This window comes from Photinus pyralis, unplaced genomic scaffold (genome assembly GCF_008802855.1).
Source record: "Photinus pyralis isolate 1611_PpyrPB1 unplaced genomic scaffold, Ppyr1.3 Ppyr1.4_LG9, whole genome shotgun sequence".
Classification (NCBI taxonomy): Eukaryota; Metazoa; Arthropoda; class Insecta; order Coleoptera; family Lampyridae; genus Photinus; species Photinus pyralis.
This window is the reverse complement of record NW_022170878.1, coordinates 10,738,757-10,766,144: the sequence shown is the minus strand read 5'-3', so window position 1 is coordinate 10,766,144 and position 27,388 is coordinate 10,738,757. Positions and strand designations below refer to the sequence as shown.

General features: G+C 38.9%; 2 protein-coding genes across 4 annotated transcripts; one reads left to right on the top strand and one right to left on the bottom strand.

Moving 5' to 3' along the window:
* Positions 1-253: 253 nt before the first annotated feature.
* Positions 254-2,022, bottom strand: LOC116180148 (RE1-silencing transcription factor B-like). The gene is made up of 2 exons (XM_031500010.1): positions 1,735-2,022; positions 254-1,060 (listed from the first exon to the last, which is right to left on the bottom strand). Exons 1-2 carry the CDS (start codon positions 1,932-1,934, stop codon positions 625-627), a joined length of 636 nt encoding a protein of 211 aa, XP_031355870.1. The 5' UTR covers positions 1,935-2,022; the 3' UTR covers positions 254-624.
* Positions 2,023-5,240: 3,218 nt separating this feature from the next.
* LOC116180137 (protein enabled) lies at positions 5,241-26,780 on the top strand. Of its 3 annotated transcripts, XM_031499996.1 has the most exons (8): positions 5,241-5,554; positions 6,309-6,347; positions 14,536-14,701; positions 14,754-14,909; positions 19,176-19,664; positions 19,716-19,862; positions 25,350-25,620; positions 25,674-26,780. In XM_031499996.1, exons 1-8 carry the CDS (start codon positions 5,550-5,552, stop codon positions 25,700-25,702), a joined length of 1,302 nt encoding a protein of 433 aa, XP_031355856.1. In that variant the 5' UTR covers positions 5,241-5,549; the 3' UTR covers positions 25,703-26,780. The 3 variants fall into 3 exon arrangements, with proteins under 3 accessions (XP_031355856.1, XP_031355858.1, XP_031355855.1); XM_031499998.1 differs by lacking the exon at positions 6,309-6,347 and having other exon boundaries at positions 5,243-5,554; positions 25,674-26,779; XM_031499995.1 differs by lacking the exons at positions 5,241-5,554; positions 6,309-6,347 and adding an exon at positions 13,842-14,458.
* Positions 26,781-27,388: the final 608 nt, after the last annotated feature.

The window sequence follows — 27,388 nt, the reverse complement described above, 5'->3', positions numbered from 1 at the left end:
TTTTTTCCCAGCCTATTTCTATTTTTATTCGGTGAACTACCATTTTCAAAGTTTATTTTTGCAATGTAATTTATTTCGACTTAAATTTCCGAGCATTTACAATCATAATAATTACGATTATTAATAAACAAACTTTTCATAATTCGAGTGTTTTATTTTACGTTCCTTCCCTACTGTGCTTCAGGTCATAGCGTTATTTACAACTAGCGTAAGGGGACCCTGAATTAATTGTTTTATCACGTGCCACTTTTCAAATTTAAGCAGGAAGTTTTGCAAAGTGCGCATCGTGGACGTACATTCTTATTTTCTGGACACATTTCGTCCTTTACCGCGGGGCGATTCCTTAAGAGACTGTTCTACTTCTCGCGCACAGATTTTAGAGACAAGACTATACCACATGCATATTTTGCATATTTATTATTTTCACAAGAAATATGCAAAATTGATTGCTGGAATGCTATGGGTTAATTTTACCGGAGTAAACACTTTAAAATTGCGTTTAATATAAAAACATATACCTATACACCATTCTATGCATATAAAATTCACAAATGAAGCACTTAATTTATTGATGTAGTTTTAACGTCCTTTAATTACTGGTCACTCACTCGAGTTTTTGTCAAGTCAAGTACTTCGAGTTGTACGTTCAAACTTGCACTTGAAGTCCTTCAACTCGACATGTTTCAGCAAATGTCGCCTCAGATTTTCGCGATCTCTCGTCACGTAGTCGCACTGCTCGCACCTTAAGCTCTCCCTTGTATGCTTCGAGAGGTGCTTGTTGAAGTTGACCTTTACGTTTGTGGCGTACGGACAGTACGAGCATTTAAAGTCCGTGGTCGGTTTGTGATTCAGGGCGTGTCGTTTCAGGTAGGTCTCGACGTGAGTTTCGAACGTGCACTGGCCACATTTAAATTTCTTCTCGTTTTGGTGAGTTCGTAGGTGTTGGTTCAGGTTGCCCTTCGAATGTGTGGCGTAAGCGCACTGGTCACATTTTATGTCTTTGACGGCGGTGTGTTTTTGGAGATGTCGAGTGTAGGAGTTTCTGGCGTTTGTGGCGTAACTGCAAATGGAGCAATTGTAATCTTTTTTGTCATTGTGTGTCCTGATGTGATGTTTTAAATTATCTTTGTCATTTGTTACATAATTGCAATGGTCACATTTTAAATTTCTGGGAGTTATGTGCCTTAAAATGTGCTTTTTGAGATTTCTTTTAAAATTTGTGGTGTAGGGACAGTACGAGCATTTAAAGTCTGTGGTTGGTTTGTGATTGAGGGTGTGTCGTTTCAGGTACTTTTTAACGTGAGTTTCGAAAGTGCACTGGTCACATTTAAATTTCTTCTCGTTGCAGTGAATTAGTAAGTGTTGCTTTAAGTGGCCCTTTGAATGTGTGGCATAAGAGCACTGGTCACACTTTACTGCTTTCAGAACATTATGTTTTAAGAAGTGTCTACTGTAGGAGTGTTTGGCATTTGTGGCATAACTGCAAAAGGAACATCTGTACTCCTTTTTACCATTGTGTCTCCTAATGTGCTGTCTCAAATTACCCTTATCGTTCGTTACATAATTGCAATGGTCACATTTTAAATTTCTGTGCCCTAAGATGTGCTTTCTGAGATTCTTTTTGATACTTGACACGTAGTCACATTGGAAACAATGGAAATCAGTGTCACAACTTAGTGATGTGCATCTAAATAATTGTCTCGAAGTATCATGGTCTGAAGAAAACTCACTTACTCGTACGTTAAGGACATTACTTTTGTCTTCCATACATTCATCATACAACAGAAGAGGCGGATTAATGAAATATGAGGTGCACTCGTCTTCCTGCGGTTCACTTTTAATTTCGCGATCACTTTTGATGCCAGTTGCAGTCTCACTATCCTCAGCCTTGAAAGTTGTCGGAACCTCCTCGTTAGGGGTTGCAGTTTCTTCATTTTCCTCTCGTTTTGGCTCAATTTTAACAAATCCACAAATTGTGACAGATGACATTTTCGCACAATTCCACAATTACTTTTTGTGTTGCTTGAAGAATTTGAAAACGCGAGTATCACATTTCAGGATGACCAACATTCATGATTCTCTAAGACTTTCAGTGGCGTCACGTAATGTTCTGTGTTTAAGGGTGCCTCAATCATTCATGAAGAGCTAGCAGTATCTTTCACCACCTCCGTGTCCCTCATGCTTTCTTGAGATTCCCTACCCCTCCTTTACGCATTAATATTTAGGTTTCTTTTATTCCCTCCAACCTCCAACTTCACAAAACCTCCTACACACATCCGTCAATCTTCTTCTGACGGTCTTCTTCATGTCAGCTATACGCTTTCTTTTTAACATCTCCTGCAAGATAGGTAACCCGCCCCTGGTTTCGGGGTTTCGAGCCTACAGTTGAATGTCAAATGTCAATAAGATAAATTAATCAAACTTACACCAAAAACGGAAACGATTACAAACAATAGGATAACTGTATTAAACATGTAATTCTACATTGCGGTTAAATCAAGTAAATTTCAAAAACAAAGATTCAAACACACAAAAAATATAAAATGCGGCATACGAAACACAAATACGATATAAAGAAACGCAAAAATTACTACCAGCATTAAATAACAACAAACATTTATGGAGCAACGCGTTCACGACCGCCATTCAAGACAAGATGCCCAACGTAACTCCCGTTCGTACTTTCTAGATGGCGCAGGCAGCTTTTCTCCACCTAGAAATTTCATGGTTGCCAACTCTCAAAAATGTTTGCATCGTCGTAAGTTGTAGATACAGGGTGGAACCTCTCGAACTCATTCAATACTTCCATATTATTTCAATTCTTCAAAGTTTTAGATTCTTTTGATGGATTCTTTGACTTTTCTTCAACCTTTTCGAATTCTTTCGTTGCTTCCTATGTTTTCATAGTCTTCGAATCTGCCAAACTTTTAGAAACTCTTCGAACTGCCAAGTAGCTTCGAATTCAGACCCATCTGGTCTTCAAATTCTTCAGTTTCTTCGTATTCTTCAAATCCGTAAGAGTCTTCACTCTCTTTAAATTGCTTCTCACACTTCTTTTTTTTACATCATCTTTGTTTCCGCGCCACGCCTCCCTCTATTTATTTTTCCCGTACGTTTTCTTCGCGTATCCATTACACTTTCTTCACGCCATCCTTCCTCTAAGTCTCCTTTACGCCTTTTTCACATCTCCCAAAGCCTCAATCTTTCTTCACCCGCCTTCTTTAGGTCTTCCTTATAAGGGGGGGGGGGGGGGGTCAAGTAAAGTTGCTCATTGTGGGTTAGTAATGGGGCGGCGGGGGGGGGGGGGAGATTAAATTTCTGAACAGGGAATAAAGGAGAAGGGCTTGTACAGAAGAGAAGAAAAGCACACAATAGAAAGTGAAGAGAGAGGGCAATAAAGAAAGGGGATGGAGAATTCGAAACGAAAATATGGAGGGCACTTCACATACATGGGTGGAAGAGGGAGATCGGTAGTTGATTTACTAAATGAACAAATTCTGGAAGAAATAGAAGAATTTGGAAATGTGGAAGAGGCAAAGAAGAAGGGAGATACAGTTATGGATAAGAGACACTGTGGGGTACAAAAAAAGGAGGAGTACTCAGGAGGAGTGGAATATTGTGAAGAAGAGTATTAACAAAGCAATAACGTGGAAACATAGACGGATATTTGGCAACAGTACTTACACGTGAGCGGGGGTAGGTTATGCCAAAGAGTATTTTGGTTATGCTTTAACCATTTTTATGTAATTTCCTTTATTGCGTGCTAACTAGTGACCAGGGCGGGAGGGTCCACTGTCTCCGAGCTGCCGAAGCGGGCAAGTCAGGATTCAGAGGTTGAAAAGAAAGAAGCGAAAACGGAGAGAGAGCGAGCGGCAATGAAATAGATAGGGGGGTGGGGTGAGTGCGGTGAGAGAACGGAAAACATAGGAGCAAAGGGGGAAATAAGAAAAAAATCAAGTAGATCAAGTGAAGGAAACGATCTGGGAAGAAATCGGATGAAGAGAGGAAATAAAGAGTATAATGGGGTAAGGAAATAGAAGAATTGGTGCAAAGGATAGCAAAATAGCAGGAACAAGTTAAAAGGAGTAAAGATGAAAAAAGGAAAAGGGAGAGAAAGCACGAAGAAACAATTGAAGTGGGGGAAAACATGGGGAAAGAAGAGTAAAAAATTATGAGGGGCAAGGGAAAGTGAAAGGACAAACATAGATGATCATGAGATCAAAAAAGTAAGATTGGGATATAGGAAATTAATGATAGAAGACGAAGAATAGAGATGGAGTAACAAAGAAGAAGAGCTAGTAGGAACGGAAGAGGAGGGGGAGGGGTTTGGACGGAAAAATTAATAGCAAAAGAGAGGAGCTAGTCCGAAACGAACAAAAGGAGAAGTGAAGTTGATGTTCTGGAATGTGGCGGGGGGAGCAAGTAAAGATGCTCAACTGTGGGAGTCGTAAGAGGATATGAAAAAAGATAAATGGAGGAAATGAAAGAGGAGGAACGAATACGGGAAAGAAAACTGTAAGTGGTGGGGAAGAAAATGAGAGTATAAACTATATAAAACAGTGAAGGAATGAACGAAATGAGCTTAAATGATGAGAAGGTCAAGAAAGGGAAAGGTGCAAAAAAGGGAGACGGTTATGAATACGAGAGACTGTGGAGTTGTCGACAAAGAGGAGCAGCGTCATGGATTATTAAAAAAGAAATAACGTCGAAGAAAAAGAAAGAAATGGTGAGTCATAGAGTATACAGAAGAAAGAAACAGATATAGAGAAATGATGGACAAAGAAAGAAAGAGGAGAAATAGAGAAGAAAGGGGTAAGAGAACAGAAAAAAACACAAAAAAAAGATGAAGAAACACAATGAATACGAAGAGGTAAACAGGGAACTAAAGACAGAGAAGGTGGAAGGTGATAAATAGAGGAAAAAAGAAAAATAGAACATGTGGCAGGGAAATACAACTGGAGGAATGGAAACTGGGTACGCAATTGAGATTTACGTCGACCCATACCACAATCCGGTCCTGAACTATTCAATTTTGAATAAACTTTCCCCTAAGCCTAAGACCACGCGCAGTATTCGTTTAAACGAATTAGTGACAAAATGCAACAACATTCCTATCAATTTTATTATTATCGCACATTCGTCGCCGCTCGCCGGAAATTATCAAAGGCCGACCGGCATTCGACCGCCGATTATCAACAAGGCCAATAAAAGTTGCCGTCCGAAAGCGGCGCGCCTACTTGATTTTTCTCGAAAAGTTTTTCGAATTTTTTTCCCAACGAACGCGTGCGCCCCGACTCGCTACGCGATTGGCGCAAGATCTCGGGCTGGTCTAACCTTTGTAAACATGGCGAAGGCAGTAGTGTCGAGTTGTAGGTGTTGGTAATAAACGAAGTGACATTTAAGTGCAATTTGGCGAGAGATTAGGCGAATTATCGTCGAAGGGCGACGGTCGAGAGCAGCTACGAAGCGTACGCGGGGAGAGAGTGCGATGTTTAATATAAGAAAGTGAAAAAAAATCGATGTAAAGCCCAGTGGGATTTTTCGGAAAGATGAGGCAAGTGCACCTTGATTTTATAAGTAATTTGCGCTTTTGTTTCTTGCGGTTTGCAAAATTAGTTGTTTTCGGGGGGGTGGTGAGGCTTTTTGCAGTCAGCCGATTTTTAAACGTTTTTTTATCTCGAATCGGGGGGGCATTCGCCTAATCTCAGGTAGATAGGATGACATTCTGACACGTTTTAAGATAATTTCGTTACTTTTATCGATTGCGTAAAACTATGGGTGTGTTGAACTCCTCGTTGTGACTGAATTACATTCTCACCCCTACGACGTTATCGCTAAGGGTAAAAATCCCACGGTCTCCTTTCTCTGTTGATGCAATAAATTCTGTTTATATTAAGAAAATTGCCAATCTTTGTGTTGTCGTGGCCCCCTCCTGTTTTTTTTGTTTTTATTCCGGTTCGGGCTTCGAGGTGACATATGGTCGCCGTGTTTACTTGACGAGGTAAAACGGCGAAACGAGCGAGGCACCTGGCATGGCCTGCATTCGTTTAAAACAAAAGAATGCGCTTCGTGTTAATTGAAAATTAAGCCCGAAGGAACGATTCCCACGCCCACACGAATTTGGGAACCCCAAAAATTAAAGAGCTTAAATTCTTCCTGCTTCCACATAAACAAATTATGACGTGGCCCGCACGTAATTTTAAATTATGGTCAGTGTCCTATCACTTACTATTTTCAAACCGCAAATCGTGACTTCCTGTTATTTTAATTTTTTTTATTATTACTATTATTATCACGAATGTTTACAGTTTTGCCGAGATGAACTCCAGCCAAGAGAGTCGTAGAAGGTACTACTTTTTTTGCTCGTCTAATCTTGCATGTTGCACGTGATGTTGTACTTCCAGTTTGTTTAAATTTTCCTAAATGTTATCGGCGTTGCGTTTTCGTGATAACTTATCAGAGGAAACAGTATCCCCCCAGAGCTATCGTCCTAACTCGCACCAGTATTGAAGAAGAGCGGCAATTTCGGTGCGATCCGAGCAAAACGCAAGAAAAACTACTCCTGGTACCGTTCTTGCACTAAACGTGTCTAATTTAAAGACCAGAAACGGAAAATTTCTAAGAAATTGCCTAGAAAGTTTTCTTTTACGTCAAATTCCCAAAAAGATCTTTAAATGGTTCTTTGTTGGAATTTTTTAAAAGGTTTTCAAGAAAAAAGGTTTCTAGAGATAGAAGACTTTTAAAGAATTCTAAAGAAATTCCTTGAAAACGTTTCCTAGATTTTCCAAGCAATACTTCTAAGGTTTTTCTTTCTGATCAGGGAAACGCAGGGAAAGTATTTAGGAAATAATTTACTGAAAAAGGCCTTATGCTTTCTACTCTCCTAATAGAAAAGAAATTTCTTTTTTACAACTTTCTCTAACAGGAGGTTTTATTTAGTAACGAATTTATCGACGAAGACCTCCTCATGTTCGTTATTCATCATTGTATCAGGATTACAGAAAGACTAAGTTCAATCTCAAGTTTTTTTTACTCTTCTAATAGAAATGTCTTTGTTATTTTCTCTATCAGGACCACAGAAAGACAATAAGTTTCATTTTTTGAGACATGCTTACGTTCTTTACTCCCCTTATATAAATTTGTTTTTTGAAATTTTTATCAGGATCGCAGAATGATAGGGAAGTGTTCTTTATAAAAACCTTCACACGTTCTTTACTCGCCTAACAGAAATGCATTTTTTTACCGATTATTGTATCGGGATCACAAAGGCAAGGAGGTGTTTTTAGGAAGAAAATTATTCGCAAAAATCTCCTCACGTGCTTGATTCTCCTAGTAGAATTTTCTTTACAAATCTTGTTATCAAGATCACAGAAAGACACGAAGACGTTATCTAGGAAATAATTTATTGAAGACACCCCTAACATTTCTTTTTCAACAATTGTTCTATTAGGACCACAGAAAAAATAGTGTTTGTTTAGAAAATTTGACTTTCTCAAGTTCTCCTGACAGACTTTTTTTCTACGGATGTACCAGAATCACAAAAACACAAGGTGGTGTTTTATAGGAAGTCATTTATTGATGAAGACCGCATTAGATTCATACTCTTTTATTAGAAATTTTCTTGAATCAGGATTACAGAAAGACCCACGGAAAGACCAGAAGATCTTTCAAAAAATTCTCACGTTCTAGCCCTCGGAGTTTCCGAATGAACTCCAAAATATGAACAAAGTGCTATTAGAGGAGGGCGGGGAGTTTAACATAAAACACGAACGTAAATGCCATCTAGTTCTTTAAGAAATCACTAATTTATTGACGAAAATTTCGCTATTGACGGAAGATCTACTCAGATTTACTACTCACCTTGGTATCAGGATTACAGAAACGCAAGGGGGTGTCTTTTCCCAACCTCCTCAGTTTCAGAAATTCCTGACAGTATTTTTTATTTAATAATCGATTCATCAGGATCGCAAAAACAGTAATTTATTGACGAAAAGCTCATTACTACCCTAATACAATTTAAAAAAAATTGGTGTCAGGATTACAGAAATACAAGGAGGTGTCTTTTCCGAACCTCCTCAGGTTCAGAAGTTCCTGACTTTCCTGATTTTCAATAATCGTTGCATTAGGATGGCAAAGTAAAGTAATTGTTTAACGAACACCTTCTCAAGTTCATTACTCTGCTAATAGATTTTTAAAAATTGGTATCAGGCTCACAGAAACACAAGGAGGTGTCTTTTCAGAACCTTCTCAGGTTTCTCACTTTCCTGATAGAATTTCAACAATCGTTGTATTAGGATCGTAAAAACATAGCAATTGATTGACGAATACCTCCTCATGTTCATTACTCCGCTAATAGATTTTTTAACAATTGGTATCAGGATTACAGAAACACAAAGACGTGTCTTTTCAAAATCTCCTCAAATTCTGTAGTTCCTGACTCTTCTGAACTCCTCTAATAGATTTTGAAATTGCTATCAGGACTATAGAAACACAAGGAGGTGTCTTCCTGACTTTCCTGACAGAATGTTTATTCAACAATCGTTGCATCAGGATCGCAAAAGCACAGTAATTTATTGACGAATACTTCCGGTTCATTACTCTCCTAATAGATTTTGAAATTGCTATCAGGATTACAGAACACAAGGAGGTGTCTTCCTGACTTTCGTGACAGAATTTTTATTCAACAATTGTTGTATCAGGATTGCAAAAGCACAGTAATTTATTGACGAATGCCTCAGCTTCATTCCTCTCCTAATAGATTTAAAAAAAAAATTGTTATCAGGATTACAGAAACACAACGACGTGTCTAGGAGATTCTGAAGTTCCGACTCTTCTAATAGAATTTTTTCTTCAACAATCATTGTAACTCCTCTAATAGATTTTGAAATTGCTATCAGGATTACAGAAACACAAGGAGGTGTCTTTCGGACTTTACTGACAGAATTTTTATTAAATAATCGTTGTGTCAGGATCGCAAAAGTACAGTAATTTATTGATGAATACCTCCGGTTCTTTACTCTCCTAATAGATCTTGAAATTACTATCAGGATTATAGAAACACAAGAGGTGTTTTCTTGACTTTCCTGACTCTGACCACTTTTCCTGAATCGTATCAGGATCGCAAAAGCACAGCAATTTATTGACGAAGACCCCCTCAGGTACATTAACAAACACAAGGAGGTGCCTTTCAGCTCCTCAGGCACTGAAGTTCCTGACTTTTGTGATAGAATTTTTTTTCAACAATCGTTGAATTTGGTATCAGGATTACAGAATCACAAAGCGGTATCAGGATCTCAGAAAGACAAGCAGATCTTTTGAGGACATAATTTATCGTAATTTATAGACTTATATTCTTTATGACCTTAAGAGACATTTTTTACCTTGAATCAGGATTACAGAAAGACAAGGATGTGTATTTGAGGAATTATTTTATTGCTGAAGACTTCCTCATTTTTTTACTCGTCTGTCTTTTAAAACTTGTAGCAGGATCACGGAAAAACCACGAGTTGTGCTCTTTAGGAAAGAATGTTTGACAAAGATATCACGTTCTCTACTTACCTCATACATAATTTTTTAAAACTTGTCAGGATTATAGACAAACAAGGAGGTGTTATTTAGAAAAACGAAAAGCATCTCACGTTTTTTGTCTAACAACATTTTTTCCGTAATTGTATCAGGACCGCAGCGATTTTTGTCGGAGATTTATTGACTCAAGATCTCCTTACCAGGACTACAGAAAAGCAAGGAGGCTTTATTTAGAAAATATTCTTTACTTCTGTAACAGAAAGTAGGTACTGGTTCAATAATTGTTGTATCAGGATCACAAAATGACGGTAATGTGGTTTTTAAGAAATAATTTATTGCCGAAACCCTCCTTACGTTCTTTACCTATTCTCCTAGTGGAAATTTCATTTTTAAAACTTGCATCAGGATCACACAAAGACCATGAGGTGTTTTTGAGAAATTCCTATTTGTCGACTCTCCGGATAAAAATTTCCTGTTCAACAATTGTATTCGAATTTCAGAAAGACGAGGAGGTTTGTTTACTAACGAATTTATTGATCTCCTAATAAAAAAAAATGTCAGAACTTTTATCGGGATTACAGAAAGCCAAGGCGTGTTTTAAGCTCGGTTTTAGGTTATAAAAAATTAAATTTATTGAAGACCTCTTCACGTTCTTTATTCCTCTAATAGAAGTTTCGGCCACGTAGACAGACAAGGACGTGGGGTTTACTATTTCTAACATCAATCCTAAGAATATCTAAGAATAGGATAGAAATTGTCTCTTTCTGGTCAGAGAAATGCAGGGAGATATATTTAGGAAGTAATTTACTGATAAAGGCTCTTATGTTATCTACTCTCCTATTAGAAATTTTTGGTTTAACAATCATTGTATCAGGATTTCAGAGAGAGAGAGAGAGAGAGGAAATAATTTCTTTTACTCTCCTAATAGAAATTTGTTTTTACAACTCTCTGGCAGGATCACAGAAAGACAAAAAAGTGTGTTTTTTTAGTATTAATTTATTGAGGAAGAGGTGCTCACGGTCTTTACTCTCCTCATAGAGATTAAAGTGTGTTTTTTTAGTATTAATTTATTGAGGAAGAGGTGCTCACGGTCTTTACTCTCCTCATAGAGATTTTTTCTTCAAAAGTTGTATCAGGATTTCAGAGAGAGAGAGAGAGGAAATAATTTCTTTTACTCTCCTAATAGAAATTTGTTTTTACAACTTTCTCTGGCAGGATTACAACAAAAAGGTGTGTTTTTTAGAATTAATTTATTGAGGAAAAGGTGCTCACGGTCTTTACTCTCCTCATAGAGATTTCTTCTTCAAAAGTTGTATCAGGATTTCAGAGAGAGAGAAATAATGTCTTTTACTCTCCTAATAGAAATTTGTTTTTACAACTTTCTCTGGCAGGATCACAGAAAGACAAAAAGGTGTGTTTTTTTTAGAATTAATTTATTGAGGAAGAGGTGCTCACGGTCTTTACTCTCCTCATAGAGATTTCTTCTTCAAAAGTTGTATCAGGATTTCAGAGAGAGAGGAAATAATGTCTTTTACTCTCCTATTAGAAATTTGTTTTTACAACTTTCTCTGGCAGGATCACAGAAAGACAAAAAGGTGTGTTTTTTTAGAATTAATTTATTGAGGAAGAGGTGCTCACGGTCTTTACTCTCCTCATAGAGATTTCTTCTTCAAAAGTTGTATCAGGATTTCAGAGAGAGAGGAAATAATGTCTTTTACTCTCCTAATAGAAATTTGTTTTTACAACTTTCTCTGGCAGGATCACAGAAAGACAAAAAGGTGTGTTTTTTTAGAATTAATTTATTGAGGAAGAGGTGCTCACGGTCTTTACTCTCCTCATAGAGATTTCTTCTTCAAAAGTTGTATCAGGATTTCAGAGAGAGAGAGAGAGAGAGAGGAAATAATTTCTTTTACTCTCCTAATAAAAATTTGTTTTTACAACTTTCTCTGGCAGGATTACAACAAAAAGGTGTGTTTTTTAGAATTAATTTATTGAGGAAAAGGTGCTCACGGTCTTTACTCTCCTCATAGAGATTTCTTCTTCAAAAGTTGTATCAGGATTTCAGAGAGAGAGAGGAAATAATGTCTTTTACTCTCCTAATAGAAATTTGTTTTTACAACTTTCTCTGGCAGGATCACAGAAAGACAAAAGGTGTGTTTTTTTTAGAATTAATTTATTGAGGAAGAGGTGCTCACGGTCTTTACTCTCCTCATAGAGATTTCTTCTTCAAAAGTTGTATCAGGATTTCAGAGAGAGAGGAAATAATGTCTTTTACTCTCCTATTAGAAATTTGTTTTTACAACTTTCTCTGGCAGGATTACAACAAAAAGGTGTGTTTTTTAGAATTAATTTATTGAGGAAAAGGTGCTCACGGTCTTTACTCTCCTCATAGAGATTTCTTCTTCAAAAGTTGTATCAGGATTTCAGAGAGAGAGGAAATAATGTCTTTTACTCTCCTAATAGAAATTTGTTTTTACAACTTTCTCTGGCAGGATCACAGAAAGACAAAAAGGTGTGTTTTTTTTAGAATTAATTTATTGAGGAAGAGGTGCTCACGGTCTTTACTCTCCTCATAGAGATTTCTTCTTCAAAAGTTGTATCAGGATTTCAGAGAGAGAGAGAGAGAAATAATTTCTTTTACTCTCCTAATAGAAATTTGTTTTTACAACTTTCTCTGGCAGGATTACAACAAAAAGGTGTGTTTTTTAGAATTAATTTATTGAGGAAAAGGTGCTCACGGTCTTTACTCTCCTCATAGAGATTTCTTCTTCAAAAGTTGTATCAGGATTTCAGAGAGAGAGGAAATAATGTCTTTTACTCTCCTAATAGAAATTTGTTTTTACAACTTTCTCTGGCAGGATCACAGAAAGACAAAAAGGTGTGTTTTTTTAGAATTAATTTATTGAGGAAGAGGTGCTCACGGTCTTTACTCTCCTCATAGAGATTTCTTCTTCAAAAGTTGTATCAGGATTTCAGAGAGAGAGAGAGAGAGAGAGGAAATAATTTCTTGTATTCTCCTAATAGAAATTTGTTTTTACAACTTTCTCTGGCAGGATCACAGAAAGACAAAAAGGTGTGTTTTTTTAGAATTAATTCATTGAGGAAGAGGTGCTCACGGTCTTTACTCTCCTCATAGAGATTTCTTCTTCAAAAGTTGTATCAGGATCTCAGAGAGGTAAGATTATTCTTGTTTCTCAAAAGTTGCACAAACAATTACCTGAAATGGACACATCACCCTTGCTGGGGCTCTGTCATCTTACATTCCACTTGATAGAGGCTCTGCGTTTAAAAAAGTTTGAGAAACGCTGCCCTAGAATAATGACAAAAACTGATTGTAAAGGTCTTGGGGAGAGGATGCATCACTGGGTAACACTCAAAAGCTTTTTTTCCTGGGGGGTATTCCCCCCAGACGCACTGCAGCAGAATTTCTAATGAGCAGGATCGCAGAGATGTTTTTAGGAGATAATTGAATTTCTTTTTTCCGCTAATAGAAATTTCTTTTTTAAAAATTATCAGGATCTCAGAAAGACAAGGAGGTGTTATTTAGTAACGTTTTTACTTTACCTTTATGTATTTCACTAATAGAAATGTCTCTTTCTTTACTCTCTCAATGTTTGTTGAATGAGGATCACAGAAATACAACGAAATAATTTATTGGCGAAGACCTCCTCACGTTCCCTTTCTTTTTGATTTTTCTATTTAAGATTTCGTGTTTATCGGGATCACAGGAATACAATGATATTTTTTGTCGACGACGTGTTCACTTTCGTTACTCCCCTAATAGAAATTGCTTCTTTAAAACTTGTATCAGGATCGTAGAAAGACAGGGGGGGTATTTTTTTTTAGGAAATAACGAAGATCTTCATCGCACTCTCTTCATAGGCGATTTTTGCTGTAAACTTAGGATCACTTTTTTGAATCTTAGACTCTTTCGAAATGTTTCTAGGAATTTTAGTATTTTTAGCAAATCTTCTAAAAGAATTTCCTTATAAATAGGATTTTTTTACCGGTTTTTAAAGTCAGCGTAGAAATTCAACTATTCCTGGGAATTTTCTGAACAATATTTTTAGAGAAAATTTCTTGAAAATCTTTTTGGGAAACGGAAATTTATGGAAACTTTTTAAGCAACTTCAGGCGTCTCTTTTAAATTGAGTTCGGTTTGCAACACTTTCAGTTCAATAAAAAGTTAGTTCTTGATTTGTTTTTTTTATTAATACCATACCTACTACCTACCGATGATTAAATCCAGCAATAATTGATTGGTGACGAAACAGATTAAATTGAATTGGAAATTGCGCGCACGTTACTCATTTTATCAGAAGTCGTCGTATCCGCCGGGTAGCTAAAGTGTGGAAAATCGTTCGCGTAAATAATAATAAATAAGCGTGCGGACCGCGGTCGACGATCTTGACATCGAAGTTTTCATGACCCACATTCAATTAACCGCCTTTATCCAGCTTTTTGTAACAAAGAAAAACTTCAACGGAACTTGGATTTCTACGACCTCGCCCGTGTATCTTATCAACAGGTAGTTTTGATGAAGTCATCAGTCATCACCGCGCGCGCGATTAAAATTCCAAAAAGTGAAAGTGGGCAATTAACGCCAAGAAAAATTGATTAGCCGCTCATTGATTTCGCGCGACGCGAGGGGGGGAGGCACCTGATAAAAGAATGTAACGTAATCGCCTGCTTCATACAAATATTGAACTTTGCTACCCTACTTCCTGGTTTAATATAACAATTCGTGTCAGTGTAATTTTTAGTTAGTCATCTGCTATGAGCGACGACTCATTATCCGTTTAGTGCTCGAACCTCGCGCGCGCGTCAAAATGGACGAAGATTTCGAAAAGATTTATCAGGAGATTGAGGATCACTACAACATCGAGTTGAGACAGGACTCGATTCGGAAGAGTTGGGAGAATTACTGGGCTTGGTCGGTTTTTTGTTGTTGCATGCTGCATGTTGTCCCCTGGCTCGGCTGGCAAACGTTAACAGTCTCTCTTTTTTTAGTGAGCAGTCGATCGCAAGTGCTCGTGCTAGTGTTATGGTCTACGACGATGTTAACAAAAAATGGGTTCCGTCGGGCTCGTCTTCGGGACTGTCCAAGGTGCACATCTACCAGCACACCGTACAGCAAACCTTTCGGGTGGTCGGACGAAAATTGCAAGATCACGAGGTACAGTACCATCGTTCCGGTTGTCCTACATGAGACTAACGAAGTTTTGTAGGTTGTCATCAACTGTGCCATTTTAAAAGGACTGAAATACAACCAGGCGACCGCGACGTTTCACCAGTGGCGAGACAATAAACACGTTTACGGACTGAATTTCAGCTCGAAAGAGGATGCCGATCAATTTGCACGGGCCATGTTTCACTCTTTAGAAGTAAGTACAGGATCTCGCAGAATTAATGGCTCTTGGATGGTGAAACCGTAAATGTTTTTTATTTTAAATAAATGGATTGGCTGGTTTGTCCAGACTGCAGGGTTGCAAGAAACGGGTTCTTTTCTTATTTTGTTATACCATAAGAGTTTCTCGTTGCATTACAGTTTAGAAGAACTGAGATTGTCTAAAAGGGTTTTTAATTACGTTACGACGTCACAAAGATGGCCGCCGGGCTCAAATTGTAGTTTACCATTCCAAAGTTTGGTTTCATTCGGAAAGAGTAATAGAATCATAATAAAGCTAGGATCAATGTTTGAGATGATACTTTGTGAAATTCGGTATTTTAATTACGTTAAGACGTCACAAAGATGGCCGCCGGGCTGAAATTGTAGTTTACCATTCCAAAGTTTGGTTTCATTCGGAAAGAGTAATAGAATCATACTAATTTTGATTCTGCATAAAGCTAGGATCAATGTTTGAGATGATACTTTGTGAAATTCGGTATTTTATTTACGTTAAGACGTCACAAAGATGGCCGCCGGGCTGAAATTGTAGTTTACCATTCCAAAGTTTGGTTTCATGTGGAAAGAGTAATAGAATCATAATAAAGCTAGGATCAATGTTTGAGATGATACTTTGTGAAATTCGGTATTTTAATTACGTTAAGACGTCACAAAGATGGCCGCCGGGCTAAAATTGTAGTTTACCATTCCAAAGTTTGGTTTCATTCGGAAAGAGTAATAGAATCATACAAATTTTGATTCTGCATAAAGCTAGGATCAATGTTTGAGATGATACTTTGTGAAATTCGGTATTTTAATTACGTTACGACGTCACAAAGATGGCCGCCGGGCTAAAATTGTAGTTTACCATTCCAAAGTTTGGTTTCATTTGGAAAGAGTAATAGGATCGTACAAATTTTGATTCAGCATAAAGCTAGGATCAATGTTTGAGATGATACTTTGTGAAATTCGGTATTTTAATTACGTTACGACGTCACAAAGATGGCCGCCGGGCTCAAATTGTAGTTTACCATTCCAAAGTTTGGTTTCATTTGGAAAGAGTAATAGGAATCATACAAATTTTGATTCAGCATAAAGCTAGGACCAATGTTTGAGATGATACTTTGTGAAATTTGGTATTTTAATTACGTTACGACGTCACAAAGATGGCCGCCGGGCTAAAATTGTAGTTTACCATTCCAAAGTTTGGTTTCATTTGGAAAGAGTGATAGGATCATACAAATTTTGATTCAGCATAAAGCTGGGATCAGTGTTTGAGATGATACTTTGTGAAATTTGGTATTTTAATTAATTACGTCACGACGTCACAAAGATGGCCGCCGGGCTCAAATTGTAGTTTACCATTCCAAAGTCTGGTTTCATTTGGAAAGAGTAATGGAATCATACAAATTTTGATTCGGCATAAAGCTAGGATCAATGTTTGAGATGATACTTTGTGAAATTCGGTATTTTAATTACGTTACGACGTCACAAAGATGGCCGCCGGGCTAAAATTGTAGTTTACCATTCCAAAGTTTGGTTCATTTGGAAAAAGTAATAGAATCATACTAATTTTGATTCAGCATAAAGCTAGGATCAATGTTTGAGATGATACTTTGTGAAATTCCGTATTTTAATTACGTTACGACGTCACAAAGATGGCCGCCGGGCTGAAATTGTAGTTTACCATTCCAAAGTTTGGTTTCATGTGGAAAGAGTAATAGAATCATAATAAAGCTAGGATCAATGTTTGAGATGATACTTTGTGAAATTCGGTATTTTAATTACGTTACGACGTCACAAAGATGGCCGCCGGGCTAAAATTGTAGTTTACCATTCCAAAGTTTGCTTTCATTTGGAAAGAGTAATAGAATCATACAAATTTTGATTCAGCATAAAGCTAGGATCAATGTTTGAGATGATACTTTGTGAAATTCGGTATTTTAATTACGTTACGACGTCACAAAGATGGCCGCCGGGCTAAAATTGTAGTTTACCATTCCAAAGTTTGGTTTCATTTGGAAAGAGTAATAGGATCGTACAAATTTTGATTCAGCATAAAGCTAGGATCAATGTTTGAGATGATACTTTGTGAAATTCGGTATTTTAATTACGTTACGACGTCACAAAGATGGCCGCCGGGCTAAAATTGTAGTTTACCATTCCAAAGTTTGGTTCATTTGGAAAAAGTAATAGAATCATACTAATTTTGATTCAGCATAAAGCTAGGATCAATGTTTGAGATGATACTTTGTGAAATTCCGTATTTTAATTACGTTACGACGTCACAAAGATGGCCGCCGGGCTGAAATTGTAGTTTACCATTCCAAAGTTTGGTTTCATGTGGAAAGAGTAATAGAATCATAATAAAGCTAGGATCAATGTTTGAGATGATACTTTGTGAAATTCGGTATTTTAATTACGTTACGACGTCACAAAGATGACCGCCGGGCTAAAATTGTAGTTTACCATTCCAAAGTTTGCTTTCATTTGGAAAGAGTAATAGAATCATACAAATTTTGATTCAGCATAAAGCTAGGATCAATGTTTGAGATGATACTTTGTGAAATTCGGTATTTTAATTACGTTACGACGTCACAAAGATGGCCGCCGGGCTAAAATTGTAGTTTACCATTCCAAAGTCTGGTTTCATTTGGAAAGAGTAATGGAATCATACAAATTTTGATTCGGCATAAAGCTAGGATCAATGTTTGAGATGATACTTTGTGAAATTCGGTATTTTAATTACGTTACGACGTCACAAAGATGGCCGCCGGGCTAAAATTGTAGTTTACCATTCCAAAGTCTGGTTTCATTTGGAAAGAGTAATGATTTGAGATGATACTTTGTGAAATTCGGTATTTTAATTACGTTACGACGTCACAAAGATGGCCGCCAGGCTAAAATTGTAGTTTACCATTCCAAAGTTTGCTTTCATTTGGAAAGAGTAATAGAATCATACAAATTTTGATTCTGCATAAAGCTAGGATCAATGTTTGAGATGATACTTTGTGAAATTCGGTATTTTAATTACGTTACGACGTCACAAAGATGGCCGCCGGGCTAAAATTGTAGTTTACCATTCCAAAGTTTGGTTCATTTGGAAAAAGTAATAGAATCATACTAATTTTGATTCAGCATAAAGCTAGGATCAATGTTTGAGATGATACTTTGTGAAATTCGGTATTTTAATTACGTCACGACGTCACAAAGATGGCCGCCGGGCTCAAATTGTAGTTTACCATTCCAAAGTCTGGTTTCATTTGGAAAGAGTAATAGAATCATACAAATTTTGAATAAAGCTAGGATCAATGTTTGAGATGATACTTTGTGAAATTCGGTATTTTAATTACGTTACGACGTCACAAAGATGGCCGCCGGGCTAAAATTGTAGTTTACCATTCCAAAGTTTGGTTTCATTCGGAAAGAGTAATAGAATCATACAAATTTTGATTCAGCATAAAGCTAGGATCAATGTTTGAGATGATACTTTGTGAAATTCGGTATTTTAATTACGTTACGACGTCACAAAGATGGCCGCCGGGCTAAAACTGTAGTTTATACCATTCCAAAGTTCAAATGAATTTTCAAGCGCCAAATTTCAAAAATTTACCTCTGAAGGTTTGAGAATTTTGAACAAACGGCTCAAAAGTCGAGCTTGACGCTTGAAACGTTCCTCTAAATCAATGTCAATTTCGAATAAAATGAATTTTCACGCGGCAAGTTTCAAAAATTCATGTGGAAGTTTGAGAATATTCACCAGAAATGTCTAAATTCTGAGGTGGCACTTGAAATAGGTACCCCTCAAAATTAAAGTCAATTTCAAATAAAACTTCGCATTAAGTGTTTACTACCTTCATCCCTAAGAATCCTTGTGATAGTGTTAAAACGTACAACTGGGGGTGTGAAAGGTATGAATTGTAAGTTAAGCAGGGATGGTACGTTAGAGGCGCAGTTTATTTTTTATAGGTAGCACATATTTTCTCATGTACATAAAAGTGTCATTGCGAATGTCGTTTTATAAATTATGAGTATGTTGCAACTTGCTTTAATTATGAATTATGAATGGAGAAATGTTTTTTGGATCAACAACAAATTAGTCCAAATTTTGTATCAGATTAGCCTGTGAAATTTTCTTTGGGAAATCCCACGTTTGGTCCTTCTCATGTCTAGACATAGGGGGCACTGATATGTTTGAGGCCTATCCAAGAGTCCGATTGTATCTTTTGTAATCTACCCGACCTGCCACTCACACAATTTTCAGGTACTTAGTAATATAGTTCGACAAGCACCGCCATCAACACAGTCTTACCCTCCGCCGATAACGCAGCAGCAGCCGTACGACGAAGACATGGGCTATCGCACGATGACCCGCGAGGACGTCGCGAGCATACAGGAGAGGCGAATATCGACGTCGCTGATGTCGCCCCAACAGCAGACCTTGCCGATGATACCTCAAAATAATGTGCCTGTAGCACCGGTTATGCCTACAGTTCCGATCGCGCCGAGTCCCGTCTCGCCCCCGTCGGCGACCGCCGGACACCAGCGCACGGCGAGCGCGCCGCCCGCCCCACCGCCGCCGCCGACGGGCGCGCCCGCCGCGACGACGATGCCGATGGGCCCGACCGCCGCGGCGCCGCCACCGCCTCCGCCGCTGCCGAGCAACATCTCGCGGTCGCAGAGCAGCGACGGCGGCGAGATCAACTCGTTAGCGGCGCAGTTGCAGAGCGCACGACTGAAGAGGAACAGCAAGGTGAGACTTTTGACGAACTTCTCGGGTGGTCCTAAACAAGTTTGTTTTTAGAACACACCCCCTCCTACGGAAAATAGTGGATCGTCGACGAGTAGTGGGGGAAGTAGTAATTATGGTACGTTGGGACGCGGAGGAGGCGGTAGTATGGCCTCTATGATGGACGAAATGGCCAAAACTTTGGCAAGGCGACGAGCTGCTGTGAGTAACTCGACGGTTTTGTATACTCTTTACTTCTATCTTGACAAATAGAGTAGTTTATTTTGAGGCGTAGTATCAGCTTAATCAACTGAAAAAGAATTCCATGACCGAATTCTGATCAGAGATTCATTCGTCACTATGAGCCACCCTGGAGATAATAGAAATACCCCCCAACCTCAAACAACATTTTTATTGTCGTATCCAAAAAACCACCATGTAGAGTCTTCTTGTGGTGGGGGGGGGGGGTGGAATACCCCCAGCAATCGATAGTTTAATAGTCCTCTTCAAAAACCCACCATGAAGTTACTAAGGCTTAAAGAACAAGGGTGGGGGAGTGGTGTAAAACCCGCGCCACGTTTTAAGTCTTCTTGTGGCTGGGGGAATACCCCCCCCCCCCCCCCCCCCCGGTGCTACAATCTTTTCAGGTCTTCTTAGGTGAAGAGAATCATCTGATAATTCATTTCCAAAAAGAATAATGAGTGTTACTGGGGGGTGTGGAATCTCCCCCTCCCCCAGCTATCAATAGTTTAATAGTGATCTCCAAAAGTCCACCATGAAGTTACTGAGGCTTAAAGAGAAGGAGGTGGACACTTTCTTTGCTGCGTGGTGTAAGACCCGTGCCATGTTTAAAAGTCTTCTTGTGGCTGGGGGGTATTCCAGACCCCCCGGTACTACGATCTTTTTCCAGGTTTTCTTAGGCGAAGAGAATCTTCTGATGATTCGCTTCCAAAAAGAATCATGAGAGTGTTACTAGGGGGATGTGGAATACCCCCTTTCTTTTTTCTTTTTTCCTTTTTTTTATGTATGAATCTCAAAAATTCAAAAACGTCACCGATTCGAACTATCGACACGTCGGACGTTGCAATTTATCTCAAACGACGCGTTACGGAAGATTTCGTCGAAATACGACGCCTACTTCGCAAGTTGTACGAAAAAATTAAAAACGAAAAAATTTTCGTACTATCCCCCTTCCTTCGAAAAAATCGAAAAAAAAATTGTCAAAAATCGTCGCTTTGTCGATATCGTCTTATGCATTTGGGCGCGGAGATTGCAAAAACGAAAAAAATTCTTATAAAAGATTTACGGTTTCGGCGGTAGAGGGCGCCTTTTGTTTTTCGAATTTTGCACACCTTTACAAAAAAATTCATAATTTCGCCAGTATTCGAGGTATTCGAACGGTCGACGCGGCGATGGAAAGAGGAAGGATGGCGCTATCCTACGACACCTTCACCTCTCCTAAAAAATCGATAGCGTCTACGAGAGAGGACGTCAAAGAAAAAATGAAAGTGTTCATGAAAATGGGCGCAAAATGGACACTTGCCGGTGGAATTCTTGGGACTTTTTATTACTAAACGATTACTTTAAAGGCGACCTTCTATAAATATGCCCCGCGGTCCCTACGGTACGGTCGCAAGCGCTTCAAATCGAAATCGATACGAATACGGCGATTTCGCTGAAAATTTTGATGAAAAATTAATAATTTCTGTTTTTTGCTAAAATCAACTTTAGACTACGAGACTAAGTGAGGGTACAATAAATACAAATAAATAAAAAAAATAATAAATAATAAAATAAAAATAATACCTCCCAGCTATCAATAGTTTAATAGTCATCTCCAAAAACCCACCATTAAGTTACTGAGGCTTAAAGAGAAGGAGGTGAACACTTTCTTAGCCACGTTTTAAAAGTCTTCTTGTGGCTGGGGGGTATTCCATACCCCCCAGACCCCCCGGTGCTACGATCTTTTCAGGTTTTCTTAGGCCAAGAGAATCTTCTGATGATTTGTTTCCAAAAAGAATAATGAGAGTGTTACAGGGGGGTGTGGAAAATACCCCCAGCTATCAGTAGTTTAATAGTCCTCTCCAAAAATCCACCATGAAGTTACTGAGGCTTAAAGAGAAGGACGTGGACACTTTCTTAGCCACGTTTTAAGTCTTCTTGTGGCTGGGGGGTATTCCATACCCCCCAGACCCCCCGGTGCAACGATCTTTTCAGGTTTTCTTAGGCCAAGAGAATCTTCTGATGATTTGTTTCCAAAAAGAATAATGAGAGTGTTACAGGGGGGTGTGGAAAATACCCCCAGCTATCAGTAGTTTAATAGTCCTCTCCAAAAATCCACCATGAAGTTACTGAGGCTTAAAGAGAAGGACGTGGACACTTTCTTAGCCACGTTTTAAAAGTCTTCTTGTGGCTGGGGGGTATTCCATACCCCCCAGACCCCCCGGTGCTACGATCTTTTCAGGTTTTCTTAGGCCAAGAGAATCTTCTGATGATTCTTTTCCAAAAAGAATCATGAGAGTGTTACAGGGGGGTGTGGAATACCCCCCAGCTATCAATAGTTTAATAGTCATCTCCAAAAATCCACCATGAAGTTACTGAGGCTTAAAGAGAAGGAGATGGACACTTTCTTAGCCACGTTTTAAAAGTCTTCTTGTGACTGGGGGGGATTCCATACCTCCCAGACCCCCCGGTGCTACGATCTTTTCAGGTTTTCTTCGGCCAAGAGAATCTTCTGATGATTCTTTTCCAAAAAGAATCATGAGAGTGTTACAACAGGGGGGTGTGGAATACCCCCCAGCTATCAATAGTTTAATAGTCATCTCCAAAAATCCACCATGAAGTTACTGAGGCTTAAAGAGAAGGAGATGGACACTTTCTTAGCCACGTTTTAAAAGTCTTCTTGTGACTGGGGGGGATTCCATACCTCCCAGACCCCCCGGTGCTACGATCTTTTCAGGTTTTCTTCGGCCAAGAGAATCTTCTGATGATTCTTTTCCAAAAAGAATCATGAGAGTGTTACAGGGGGGTGTGGAATACCCCCCAGCTATCAATAGTTTAATAGTCATCTCCAAAAATCCACCATGAAGTTACTGAGGATTAAAGAGAAGGAGATGGATACTTTCTTAGCCACGTTTTAAAAGTCTTCTTGTGGCAATACCCCCCAGACCCCCCGGTGCTACGATCTTTTCAGGTTTTCTTCGGCCAAGAGAATCTTCTGATGATTCTTTTCCAAAAAGAATCATGAGAGTGTTACAGGGGGGTGTGGAATACCCCCCAGCTATCAATAGTTTAATAGTCATCTCCAAAAATCCACCATGAAGTTACCGAGGCTTAAAGAGAAGGAGATGGACACTTTCTTAGCCACGTTTTAAAAGTCTTCTTGTGGTGTGGCTGGGGGGTATTCCATACCCCCCAGATCCCCCCGGTGCTACGATCTTTTCAGGTTTTCTTCGGCCAAGAGAATCTTCTGATGATTCTTTTCCAAAAAGAATCATGAGAGTGTTACAGGGGGGTGTGGAATACCCCCCAGCTATCAATAGTTTAATAGTCATCTCCAAAAATCCACCATGAAGTTACTGAGGCTTAAAGAGAAGGAGATGGACACTTTCTTAGCCACGTTTTAAAAGTCTTCTTGTGGCAATACCCCCCAGACCCCCCGGTGCTACGATCTTTTCAGGTTTTCTTCGGCCAAGAGAATCTTCTGATGATTCTTTTCCAAAAAGAATCATGAGAGTGTTACAGGGGGGTGTGGAATACCCCCCAGCTATCAATAGTTTAATAGTCATCTCCAAAAATCCACCATGAAGTTACTGAGGCTTAAAGAGAAGGAGATGGACACTTTCTTAGCCACGTTTTAAAAGTCTTCTTGTGGTGTGGCTGGGGGGTATTCCATACCCCCCAGACCCCCCGGTGCTACGATCTTTTCAGGTTTTCTTAGGCCAAGAGAATCTTCTGATGATTCTTTTCCAAAAAGAATCATGAGAGTGTTACAGAGGGGTGTGGAATACCCCCCAGCTATCAATAGTTTAATAGTCATCTCCAAAAATCCACCATGAAGTTACTGAGGCTTAAAGAGAAGGACGTGGACACTTTCTTAGCCACGTTTTAAGTCTTCTTGTGGCTGGGGGGTATTCCATACCCCCCAGATCCCCGGTACTACGATCTTTTCAGGTTCAGGATCATGAGAGTGTTACAGGGGGGTGTGGAATACCCCCCAGCTATCAATAGTTTAATAGTCATCTCCAAAAATCCACCATGAAGTTACCGAGGCTTAAAGAGAAGGAGATGGACACTTTCTTAGCCACGTTTTAAAAGTCTTCTTGTGGTGTGGCTGGGGGGTATTCCATACCCCCCAGATCCCCCCGGTGCTACGATCTTTTCAGGTTTTCTTCGGCCAAGAGAATCTTCTGATGATTCTTTTCCAAAAAGAATCATGAGAGTGTTACAGGGGGGTGTGGAATACCCCCCAGTTATCAATAGTTTAATAGTCATCTCCAAAAATCCACCATGAAGTTACTGAGGCTTAAAGAGAAGGAGATGGACACTTTCTTAGCCACGTTTTAAAAGTCTTCTTGTGACTGGGGGGGATTCCATACCTCCCAGACCCCCCGGTGCTACGATCTTTTCAGGTTTTCTTCGGCCAAGAGAATCTTCTGATGATTCTTTTCCAAAAAGAATCATGAGAGTGTTACAGGGGGGTGTGGAATACCCCCCAGCTATCAATAGTTTAATAGTCATCTCCAAAAATCCACCATGAAGTTACTGAGGATTAAAGAGAAGGAGATGGACACTTTCTTAGCCACGTTTTAAAAGTCTTCTTGTGGTGTGGCTGGGGGGTATTCCATACCCCCCAGACCCCCCGGTGCTACGATCTTTTCAGGTTTTCTTAGGCCAAGAGAATCTTCTGATGATTCTTTTCCAAAAAGAATCATGAGAGTGTTACAGAGGGGTGTGGAATACCCCCCAGCTATCAATAGTGTAACGGAAATGCTCCAGACATGACGTCGCCTTTGGCGTTCTGGAATTTTCTACGCGTATTCTAGAATGTTCGGGACTTACATTGCTTGCGTGTATAAATGGTTGCGGACCGAACATCGCGGGAGTTAGTCTACTATCGAACAAGATCGAGCACGGAAATATAAATTTCGAAGTGTGTGATATAAATAATCGATATAAATTGTACGGATTTTATAGTGTTTTAGTTTTGTTTAATAAATATTGATATAAATCGAACCCGAATTTATAAATCACGTTACAATAGTTTAATAGTCATCTCCAAAAATCCACCATGAAGTTACTGAGGCTTAAAGAGAAGGAGATGGAAACTTTCTTAGCCACGTTTTAAAAGTCTTGTGGCTGGGGGGTATTCCATACCCCCCCAGACCCCGATGCTACGATCTTGCCAGGTTTTCTTAGGTGAAGAGAATCTGATAAATTCATTCATTCCCAAAAACTATCATGAGAGTGTTACCGGGGGCTGGAAGGCAATTTTTTGTCATTTCCAAAAACCATCATGAGGATGTTGAGGCTTATTTTTGTTGTCTCTTCGAGGTTTCGGGAGAGTGATTTTTGTCCGGGGGATTTTGGGTAGTGGGGGTTATTGTCCTGCATCGTGGTACTGGTGGGATGTTCTGTAGCTGTGTTCACACTTGTTTTATGTACAGGGTGGCCTTGCAGTTATTTATTAATTGGTGATCGTCATTACAGGTTGAGAAGAAAACTGCGGACATAGAGGAGGACGAAAAGAAAGCAACGTGGGAGAAGACCAACACCTTACCGAACAACTCGTCAAAATACGCCGAATCGCCCAAAAGCGTCAGGAAAAGGTTCGGCTCGGCGTCCGAAGAGACGATACTGAAAGTGAACGGACTGTCGGACAGTATGACGCTCGGGCCGACCGAGCTGGAGTCTCTCAAAAACGACATAGTCAAAGAAGTCAAAAAAGAGATGGCCAAAATGAAGCAAGACATTATAGATGGTAAGTCCGCCTCTTCCTCCCCTTTTTGCCGTCCTAATCGTTTCTAATTGCAGCAATTAAATCGGAATTGAACCGGAGGTAATTTACATAAGTAGCATCAACCGTAAACTCGTCGTCGAAACCATTGACTGTATTATTTAATCCATATTTGCAACGTATTCAACTGTACGTTACTGTAAAAAAATTTTCATGTTTCCTATCGGCTGTTCTGTATATAACGTAATAATTTACGATTTGTTAATGTCTATAAGTAATGGATTGGGCAAGGTTTTGCTTCTAGTCTGAGTAAAGAAATATAATTGACGTATTCCGGTACAGAACAGCTTTTAATATAGTGCTATATAGATGTTATGAATATAGAGCACGTTGTAGTAATTTATTTTAACGATTGATTTCTTGGTGAATCCTGCGCTTCGCGAGGACGCGCCTTTCGCCGCTCACATTCCGTTATGAAGGTCGCGGCGCATCCTCACGAACCTTTCCACGCTGTAAATACTTATCCAATAATAATTTAAGGGACTTCCAAAAACAATTTTATTTATTTTTATTTTATAAACTGTAGCTTAGAAAATAGTCGACGTTAAAGCATCGTGCATTTCTACCCGTAACCTTAAACGTACATTTTTTCGTTTTTAACAATTTTTTAACCGATCGTCATCGCAATCGTTGTGATCATTTGTGCCAATAAAATAATCGCGTGCATCTGTCGTAGAGATGCACGATGCGAGGCCTAAAAGGAGGTGATGCACAATTTTTCTCTGGGGGAAAGACGCGAAGGCGGTGTGTTCGATAGTAATATTGTCAAGTTAAAAATAGCTGCTTAAATTAGTTTAGTGTTCGCCCGTCATGTATACATCGAACAAGAATTCAAAAAAAGAAAAACAAAATTCATTGTCGCATTTTATACGAAACCGTAACATATAATGTGAGGGAAATTTTTTAATGGAAAACTTTGTTTGAAAATCGCCACAGCTTGAAAACGTACGTTAGTAATATTCCGATTCATTTTTATGATAAAAAAAAGAACAATTTGTGATATTTTATCGGCATTTATTTTACTGATGTTTTTAAAATTTATAGTTATTAGTTTATGTGTGGTTTTTCTATGAACATGTTTTATAATAATAATAATTTTGTATTGTGATCTCAAGAGAAGCAAGTTGCACAATGTTGTATTATTTTTAGAGTAACATCGTAATTAACATTGTGTTTCAGATTTTACTATGTATTGAAAGAAACATATAAAAGGACTTGTGTGTGTTTTTCTTCGCAGCTTTGCATCGATTGTTAAATCCGTGGTAAACAGAAATTAGCCGATTTGCCGCTAGAGGGCGATTTTTTGTTTGATTGCAAAAAAGTTACAGGTCGTATAGCTTCGTCGTTCATCAGCTGTTGCAGTATTTGAAACTTGCATTGCTTCTCGCCCCTTTTGCCCCTTGTCCATCCACAAACAGTACAGCACCACGGACGGACGAGTCTGTTTCGGTAGCCTGGGAAGGAGTCTCAATCGGAGATGTTAATTTCAGGAATTCGGCGGTCGGGTTCAGCAAATGGCGGCGGTACTGTTTGCAACTCTAAAACAAAATATGGCCTACCGGCAAACTCCCTAGCGGAAGAAAAGTAATTAGTCAAAAGTTGCGGTTTTATAGCGGGCAAATTCGGGATAACGGGTAAAAACAATTCTCCCTTATGTAATTAAAAAAAAACGGCTTACCTTGGGAAATTAAGCCGCGGTATGAAAAAGGCAATTACAAAGGCACTCAAAAAG